The 10,255-nt window shown below is 35.3% G+C and overlaps 1 protein-coding gene across 1 annotated transcript in view; it reads left to right on the plus strand.

Annotated features, from left to right (window-relative positions):
- Positions 1-8,649, plus strand: part of LOC137643239 (two pore potassium channel protein sup-9-like) — a 66,020-nt gene extending 57,371 nt beyond the window's left edge. The window contains exons 3-5 of the mRNA XM_068376083.1: positions 3,166-3,353; positions 4,327-4,499; positions 7,049-8,649. Of these exons, the coding sequence (XP_068232184.1) occupies positions 3,166-3,353; positions 4,327-4,499; positions 7,049-7,253 (566 nt within the window). The 3' untranslated portion in view covers positions 7,254-8,649. The remainder of the gene's footprint in view (positions 1-3,165; positions 3,354-4,326; positions 4,500-7,048) is intronic.
- The last annotated feature ends 1,606 nt before the right edge of the window (positions 8,650-10,255 follow it).

The raw sequence follows: 10,255 nt of genomic DNA on the forward strand, positions 1-10,255 counted from the left end.
CGTTTTAATCCAATCCCGGGTGGATTGTGGCCAATGTGTTTATTGACAGGACATTGGCAACGGGATTAATTTTCCCAGATAAGTGTTGAAGGATACAATTGTATTCAGCCACGGTAGAGAGATATCAGCGTTGACAGGCAGACCAGGCATCGGACTGTTGAGTAAAGGTGTGCACCAGAGGCATGTGGTCTGTGCGAATGACAAAAGGCGTACCTTCCAAGAAGTGGCGAAAGTGATAGACAGCTAAGTGCACTGCCAGCACTTTGCGGTCAAAGGTAGAGTAGCCGAATTCTGCCTTGGACAGTTTCCTACTGAAGAAGGCCAATGGGCGGGGCGAGCCGTTGACCACCTGTTTGAATACTGCACCAATAGCGACATCGCTGGCATCGGTGGAGAGGAGAGGGGCATATAGGACGAGAAAAAAGTGAGAACAGCAGTGGTTGATAGGGCTTTCTTTGCGTTGCAGAGGGCCGATTCTTGAAGGGGACCCCACTTCAGGTCTTTTGGCTTGCCCTTGAGGAAGGAGTAGATGGGGGCAAGAGTGGCAGCGATGGTTGGCAGAAAACGGTGATAATTGTTGATCATGCCCAAGAATTTTTGCAGTACTTTGATGGTTGAGAGGGTGGGGGAAATTATGAATGCTGCTACCTTCTCAGAGAGGGGTGGCCTCCTTCATGAGTTATGTGGTGCCCTAAGAACGATACTTCATTGGCGCCAAAGGTACAGTTGTTGTACCGGACTACAAGGCCATTCTTTTGTAGGCGGTCGAGCACGATGCATAGGTGATGGAGGTGTTCCTCTTTGGAGGAAGAGCACGCAAGTATGTTGTCCATGTTTCATACACAATTCTGTCTGCATGTTCAGGCACCTGTAATTCCCACATGGATGCAGAGGGCCATATTTCTTCAGGACGATGTGTAAGGGTGACGACCATTGTCTTGATGCCTTTTAGCAAAGGCCCATTTATTCCATTTTGCTAAACGTTTGTTTACTAGCTGCCAAACAATCCGGTGCCAGACGCCTAAATCAATCAAACAATAGGGGCCCTGTCGTCTTGATATGGTGATAAATACCGTGTTTGGCAGGAACCGTGGCGTTTGACAAAGTTGTGGACGGAAAAGTTCCGGGTACAATGTGAAGAAGTGGGCGTAGGCATCCATGGGTACTCTGATGTAGAGAGTGATGTCGGAGGTGTAGACGAGTACGAATATGTGTTGACTAACCGTCAGTGAGCGACATCAACCAGAAGGTGACAGGAAATCTGCACCGAGGATTGGTAATGTAACGTCAGCATCAAGAAACTAACATTTTTATTTGGCCCTTCCAAACGATAATGTGAAGGTTTCAAAACTGTGGGTATGTATCGCAGATCCATTGGCAGCTACCAGGCAGACATCAGCAAAGTTACACAGACTACGTCATGTCCTGGAGAGTAGTCTTGGCAAAAGAGAACGGTAAGTTCCTGTGCCTACTAAAAATCGCAAGCCTGTACCTGCATCATGTAAAATGAAAAGATTAGTGACAGAGGAGGCCTACTTAGACGTTTTTTGGCCACTGACAACCGTTCGTACATTCATATCAGCTTCGGTCAATGTTGAATAGTAGTCCACATCATCAGGAGTGGAGGCATTGATGGATGTCTTGTTGAGAGAGCTGAAAAAGCTAGGCTATATGGGTGGCTGGTGATGGTGAGTACTACTCCAAAAGGTATGTTTTAAAGGCTTCGTATGCTATTGGGTTGTCCCTTTGTTTCTCAAAGCCAATCGGAGATTTCTGGGAACATGTCTTCTGGAATCATCGCAAAGACATGATCTGCTTACTGCATTACCGAGTCACGCCCTTGATGTGATACTAGACTTCGGCACACTGGAACCAGGCGAGGCGACCTCCACTGGTGAAAGGCGGAAATTTAATTGGGGCGGCGTGTGTGTGGAAGAGTCAGGTATGGTGGGCGGCATCATCAAACAGTAGGGCACTCAGTGAGGCGGATGGCAGGAGGGAGTGAGTACTAAAGTGTTCACCAATTGTGCGATAGAGGCGTTAGGTTGTAACTGAGAGGCAAGGTGTATGCAAATGAATTTTATGAAATAATCATCAAATTTATATACGTGGACTTTCGAGCAAGAACGTCACAAAAAATCAAACATTAGCCAGCATGTGTACACATGTCTATTAACAGTGCAAGGAAGGTCGAGTGATAAGATAAGAAAAGGAAAAAATGTTACAGTGTATGAGCGTGTATGAAACGCGTGCGGTACACTACTGCAACCGCAAGAGAGAGCTTTTGGACGTCAATCATCTGGTGATGTAAGTTAAGTGTCTAGGCATTAACCTTTCCCCCGCCTATGATGCACTAACGACCTTTAAACTTTTACCAAGAGATGTTTTACATGAAATTTTTTAAATTTAAGAAGTTGTAATCCTAAGAGATTTCATTTGAAATGTTGTAAGTAGTTAATTTATCTAAATAATATAATTTCCTTGATATCTGCATAGGCTTGGAATGTTTGTTCGTCAGTGGCATTTTCAAATTCATTAACAAGTTGGCCTTCTGCATAAGATTTAGTTAATTTGCTATCTTATAGTTTTAACTATAATTCAATATTATGAATACTAGCATTATATTATTTAGCATTTTAATTGACATTAACTTCAGTGATCATTGCACTTATAACGCCAGATAACTTGTAATCCTTTATTCGTTCAGCGAATCTTATGTTTGGCTCTTGTCTCCAATTTTGTTCGGTTTTTACTTTATCCCGTTGGACCAATCCAAAATGAAATAACGCAAAGTAGTAATTGCACACTGGAGAACAATAGTGCTATATATATATATATATATATATATATATATATATATATATATATATATATATATTTATATATATATATATATATATATATATATATATATATATATATATATATATATATATATATATATATATCGATAGACAGGAAGATAGAGAGATAGACAGACTGGCTAAAACTATTGAAATCAATGAGACAGACAGACAGACCGAAATTTGTGACTCGTGTTTATAGAGGCATAATTAAGTTCGCGATTGTTTTACCTTTTGAATTCAGTAGATGCTGTAGATTCTCTAGTTGACACTTTTCATTGGTTGAGTCAAGGAAAGGATACATAAGAATATCAACTTTCAGGTTTTGGGGACATGGTCGCCTTGCAAAAGGATCACGCCCTTGACCAACAGCCTGAGTACGTAGCCTTCGCCTTGGTTTTCATCCTCTTCGGCATGGCCATCGTCGCCGCTTGCCTCAACCTGTTCGTCCTGAGGTTCGTCACCATGAACACCGAAGATGAGAGAAGAGACGAGGCAGAAGCCCTCCAGGTAGGACGATGTCAGACATTAGAAAGATTGTCCAGTGAGTTGCTAATTACAGTAAAATGTTGGTGAAAGGTTGGAGAAAAAACATTCAAGCAAAAGTTAAAAAATTCCAGGAAAAGTTGACTTTAATCCCAGATGATTATTAGGTAACGGTGATTCTCTCGGAAGGAGGTGTAACAAAAGTTTGGAAATTTTAGAATGTATGAACGTAAAGTGAGGCTGCTAACTAATTAAATTGATATAAAGTTATTCCGTATTCATATTTACCCATAACTGTCATGGTGTCATGTTCGACGAAGTTGGTCGGTATGAAGGGTCTAAATTGTAAATGCATAGAATATAATGGAGTGAAGGTAAAATTAACCAGAAATGCTAGTTTTATTAGATTTAAAGAAAGTGCATGGTAATGGTAAGAAGTAAAATACACCGGGATATTCCTAATTCCATGGAAAGAAATTTGTCTTTCGAACACAGTAATATGAGGAGGAAATATATATGGAAAAAAAAACTTAGTGGAATAAATGATTGAATATGAAAAAGAAATAGTTGTTTTTCATTCATTGTAATTTGATAAATAGATTTAAAGTACAAGAGAATGAATAAGATAATCTAACTCAATAAGGAAAAGACATTGTTAGAGGTGAATGTAGTGCACGTCATTGTTAGGAAATAAAAAGGATTAGGAATATGGTAAACTAATGATACAAGCAAAATTGATGATAGAACAGAAAAAGAGAGATAGGCTATACCAGAGTCAAAGATTACTTCCTTTATCATAGTATTGTGAACAGTGGCATTTAAATAGATCACGGGGCCGAAACCATTGGGATTTCTGTCTTAATTTTTAACTTCATTTCTACGTTGTGTCAACTAATTTTCAGTTTTTTTTTTTTTACCATCCACTTAGTCACTCGTACATTTCTTAGAAATAATGACAGTTGAGTAAGTAAAGTATCTTATTCCAAATTATTTCCAGGCCGCTGCTGGAGCCGTCAGACTGGAAGGGGACGTCATCACAGCCAATGGCTCCATTCTGTCAGGGCAGTGCCCTCAGGAAGCTAACTCTTTGACTGACCTGACTTCTGTCTGTTCTTGCACCTGCGTGTCTTGTACGCCCTGTCCTTCTCTGCCAGTCAGGCGCACGTATAGGTCAGTTGCTATTTATTTTATAAAGAAATTGCGTGATACTATTCAATTGCTGGAATAAACTGCTGAGAAATAATTTTCTGAATTATATGGTGGGGCATTGTGAATTTAAGGCTCTATTGTTACCAAATTTAATGCAATGCCAGTCATTTCTATTATTTCTGATAAAAAATTTGTGTTTCTTGATTATAAATAGAAAATGAATGACAGTTGAGGAATAATGTATGGTAAACATTAAGATTTAATTCGCTTTAAGGGATATTATTCGAGAGATAGAATTATTAGCAACAGCATATCCGTTGTTAAACTTATTCGCGAGAGATAAAATTATTAACAACAGCATATCTGATGTTGAATATAAAATCAATTGATAAATGCAGTTATCCATAGTCAAGGTAATTACCATTCAGAGTTTTCATGAACTTTATCATCACAATCCTTAGAAAATTATAAACAAAACTCTTTATACCCATTACACGTACATGTTTTTCTTCGTTTTTTTTTTTCAGAATATAGAAGGAAATTCCACAGTATGTGAGTCCTAATACTAATGCATTTATCGTTTTTCACTTAAATATTACAAATTTCTTTGAAAATCGAATGGTCGATCTAAGAACTAGTAAATAAACTGTTGCTATAAGAATTAATTTCTTAGTGGTTTTTGACTGAGTTATCTGTTTTCTCACAGGGACTAGAAAACAGAACAACTCTGTTGAATAGTTGCACACGAAAGAGAAACCCTTTGTATTATTAGTTTTCATTTATTAGAAATTTGTTTATGTTAAAAAGTTCAGGCATAGCCTAAGGTTATTAGTCTCTTGGTAAAGTATATCAAATTAGAAAGAACTTCATTGACAGTACGATTAAATATCTGGCAATTCTTCTAAAGCATGGTCATGGCATAATCAACAGAAAATAATTACCTTCATTATCAACTTTGGTAGGAATCATTTTGGTAAAAATACTTTAATGTTTCTGGGCCTTTGGTAGTATGTTGACCAGGGCACTAGCCACCTGCTGAGGCTCTGCCACTAGAGAGTTATTGGGTTCTTTGACTAGCCAGACAGTACTACGTTGGATCCTACTCTCTGGTTGCGGATCGTTTTCCTTTTGTCTACATATACACCGAATAGTCTGGCCTATTCTTTACATATTCTTCTCTGTCCTCCTATACCTGACAACACCGAGATTACCAAAAAATTATTTTTCGCTCAAGAGGTTAATTATTGCAATGTAATTGTTCAGTGGCTACTTTCCTCTTGGTAAGGGTAGAAGAGACTAGGGTTAGAGGCTTCCAGAAGAGCTCTCAACAAGGTGCCCCTTATCTTCCTTCCATGGAACTGAAGGACCTCCTCTTTCCCAAGGCCGAGGTGACCGCTGTTTTTTGTCACCAATTACCGACGGATTATTATTATTATTATTATTATTTTTATTATTATTATCATTATTATTATTATTATTATTATTTTTATTATTATTATTATTATTAATATAGAAGAGACCATTTAGCTATGGTAAACAGCTCTTCTAGGAGAAGGACACATCCTCTATACCATGTCCTTCCACTTGCTTGAGGGTACACTCAAGCACACTATTCTTTCTTATTTCTCTTCCTCTTGTTTTTAAATTTTTTATAGTATATATAAAACCAATTTATGTTAATGTTGTTAATGCTCTTAAGATATTTTATTGCAATTGTTAATTACTTCATTTGTAATTTCCTTATTTCCTTTCCTCACTGGGCTATTTTTCCCTGTTGGAGACCCCGGGCTTATAGTATCCTGTTTTTCCAAATAGGGTTGTAGCTTAGCAAGTAATAATGATAATAATAGTGATGAATTTACTCAATAGACATAAATTTTGCCATTGTAGTTACGGAATTAAAATTCTTATGCTTTTCAGAATTCAAAAACTGTACATTTTACATTACTTGTATTGTGTGAATGGCAAATGTTTGAGCTGCAAAAAGAAAAAAAAAAAAAAAAAAAAGCTCATTGTCTGAACCTAGGATTAAAGATGATAACAAGGAAAAGTCCCTTACAGAGTGATCTAGTTTTAGTCACTGAAGGATCAACTTTAAGCATGTATTGGCCCGCTATTGCATCTTAATTACTCTTTTATAGTTCTAATAACTTTTAATTTTTTAGAATTGGGACAAAAAAAAAGTTATGCATTCCTCATCGAAAATTTAATACTTAATGATGAGATCGGTGTCTTACAAGAAATCCGAAAAATTTTCATGCATAACTTTATCGCCTTTAGACGTCTGGTTATTTCTTCGTTCATTTAGTGAAGATTAAAATTTTAAGACATACAGTATACTTTATAAAGATATCGTTTCAAGAATTTATTACCTCTTCTAGTCGCTGTTTATAAGATTTTCATTTTTCTCAGTGCTTATATTCAATAATTTACATTTTAGTAAACATGATTAATCATCTGAGACGAAATATTTGTCTAACGATCTTGTCATTTTATGTTATTTGAATACCATTAATTGGGATGAATTTTCTGAATCAAAGATATTCTACAATAACTCTTATATATTGCAGTTTGAGGAAGCGGCAAATGAATCTATCGTATATACTTCCTCGCAGACAACGGCTCCAACAACAACGACAGCAACAATTGCAACAACAACAACCACTACAACAACAAGTCACCCACACAGAGACGCAAGAGGAGCTCTGTTCCTCGTCTTCTGAGTTCGAATATGTACCATTGCCCACGATAGTGCAAAAGAGAAACTCTGTTTAGTGTCCAAGACGAAGGAAAACGTTTGTTTCTATGTCTCAGAAAATTTCAAAGGTTACAGTGCAATGCAAACGACCACTTAGTGACATGGCATGATTTTGGCTTTGCTCAGTGGTTCAAACCCTTTTGGAAATCTGGTTTAAACGAAATATCCCAAAGATTTATTGGAAGTGTATGGGAAAACCTCCATCGCGCTAAATGGATATGAGTTTGCACGTGAGAGCCATGAGCCAAAATTCTTATACAAAATAATGCCTTGTATGTAACCGCGATAATGAAGGTGCATATTCAAATGAGAGAGTGATCATAACCCCAATCGATTATACGATTCCTCAATATCTTTTTTTTTCTCTTTTCTATGTTTCATTCGTCATTCATGTACTTTTGTGTATTGTCATGCATACCAGGGCTATGAGAGAACACAGTGCATTATGAACTTCGTTGGGAAATGAGATGCGGTCTGACAGAAAGGTGTGTTAAGTGACGTTCAAAGCTGCTGATGAATATGCCTTCATCTCATGACTCTTAGTTTTCTTTGAGTTTCCTGTTTCCTCTTAATATTTTCAGTGTCTATGCTGCCTGAAGTTCGCAGCTATGGCCTATCTTACCAATATAATGTAATAAAGGATTTTTTATTTATTTTAAGGTCACATCTCACTTCGAGTGGGGTCAGATAAGGTCAAAAGCCGTCCCAGTTTCTAGCAAAGCTATAGCAATTGCTGGTTATGTTTTTGTCAGCAACGCCTATAGGTGCAGCACCTGTAATTAGCTGGAAATGAATATTTTCTGCAATTCTCACGTGAAATTTTCTTTTGGCTATGTTGTTGTTGATTTTTAAAAAATGAAAATGAATGAAGACATTTTGAGAAGGGACATGGAGGAATTTAATAGCAAGTAGTAAGTCATCATTTTCACTCTTGAACATAGAGATCATTGTTTTCATTCCTAAACATATGTATATCTGAATAAGTTTAGCAAATAATTCCTGCTTCAATTCTCACTAAGGTTTATATTTTTTTTTTCTAGATTTCACGTCATCGATAATGCTTGATAAACTTTGGAGCAATTTTACTTCTGAAAATTCACTGCTCGTGAATTTGCTTTTGTTGCTGATGATGAATTACAATCTGATGCTCTCAAGTTTACAAACTCTCAATAGAAGCTTTCTTTATAATAGATGAATTATTCGACTGCTCTTCTCTTACCTGTTCTTTGATAAGGAATTTTGCAATGCCTTCGTTTGAAAGTCTTTTCAGATAAGATTAATTAGCTAGGCTATGCGCAGGTATTTGTTGAGTATATAAGAAGACAGTTCATTTCATCCAGATAATTGTATGATAATTGCTGTGATACATTTATTCATGATATGTAAGGCTATACTACTATTGGCCTAAGTGTTCGATCAAATATATATATATATGTATATATATATATATATATATATATATATATATGTATATATATATGTGTGTATATATATATATATATATATATATATATATATATATATATATATATATGTATATATATAATTTCCTTGAATACATATATACATATATCTAAAGATTTTCGCTAATTGTATAGTAAAAGAATTTCCCATTTAATTAAACATGTTTTGCTGTTCTCTCAAAAAGGTCGTTTCTTAAAGATCGAAGCTGTGTAATCTAAGAGGATGGGTTTGAGCATTATAATTCCATAATATGTGAATATGTAAAAGCGCCTTCTGATATTTTAGAGTTTTTCCATATTAACAAACATTCAGCATATTCATTTTCTACACATTTGCACATGTAAACAGGTAGTACCCGAAGGAAAAGAAGGAAAGTTCTTGCTGAAACTAAATTATTGATCTGATAAGAAAAGAAAAGAAAAAAAAAGCTTATTCATTCACAATTATGATGAACTAGACAAGTGTTGTTACCGTTTCTTAAGACAGTCAGGTTTATATAGATAAAAATGTTCATTCCTAATGCTTTGCATTTATCACCTGAACACCCTTGGAACACGTCACATTAGAAGTTCAATGAAAAACGGTCAATGGGAAGCACAGACTTAATTGAATATTAACAAGGATCTCAGAAACAATTTTTACAGTATCATCCTTCGAATATTGATTATACAGGTCAGTTCGAATATGTTAATCTGAAAGCTTTCCTTATCGAATCCCTGCCTGGGTCAATTATTGATTGAATTCTGTTTACTAGCCTATCGTTTATACACACACACATACATATATATATATATATATATATATATATATATATATATATATATATATATGTATGTATATATATATATATATATATATATATATATATATATATATATATTTATTTATTTATTTTAAGAAATGAGGAATGTAACGTTTGTTAATGATTAGTTTCCAATTAAATCTATAAGAAGTTGAAAAACAAATGCTGCTCTAAACCAGTTATTAGTATATTGTAGATCGCATTTATTAAGTAGTCAAGTTGATCATAAAAGAACATTCATACTAAATTTTTTCAAAAATTTTCAACATCACAAACAAAGAATCATGCATTTATATTTAAGGTTATGCCAATTCTTTCTTTATAAGTGGTCTAAGGCAATTGATAAGAAAGCTTAAAGAAAATGGATCATTTCCTTTTTCCTTCGTGGGAGGAACTCTGTATACAGAATATTCACCTTCCATTTGGCATGTAATGAAGTTACAGTGCTACGAAGTCATGGTACTTCTGATCTTGATGCACACACAGTCACACAAGCACACACACACACACACACACACACATATATATATATATATATATATATATATATATATATATATATATATATATATATATGTATATATATATATGTGTGTGTGTGTGTGTGTGTCTACATACATTTATATTTGAATATTTATTCAAAGATATCCATTATATTGTTTACAATTATGCATAAGGTGATATTTTAACATTCTAACTAGATTTTTTCATAAACCCAAATCAATTTGTTAGCTGGATTGGACGAAACTGGGC

Source organism: Palaemon carinicauda, chromosome 1, assembly GCF_036898095.1.
Source record: "Palaemon carinicauda isolate YSFRI2023 chromosome 1, ASM3689809v2, whole genome shotgun sequence".
NCBI lineage: Eukaryota > Metazoa > Arthropoda > Malacostraca > Decapoda > Palaemonidae > Palaemon > Palaemon carinicauda.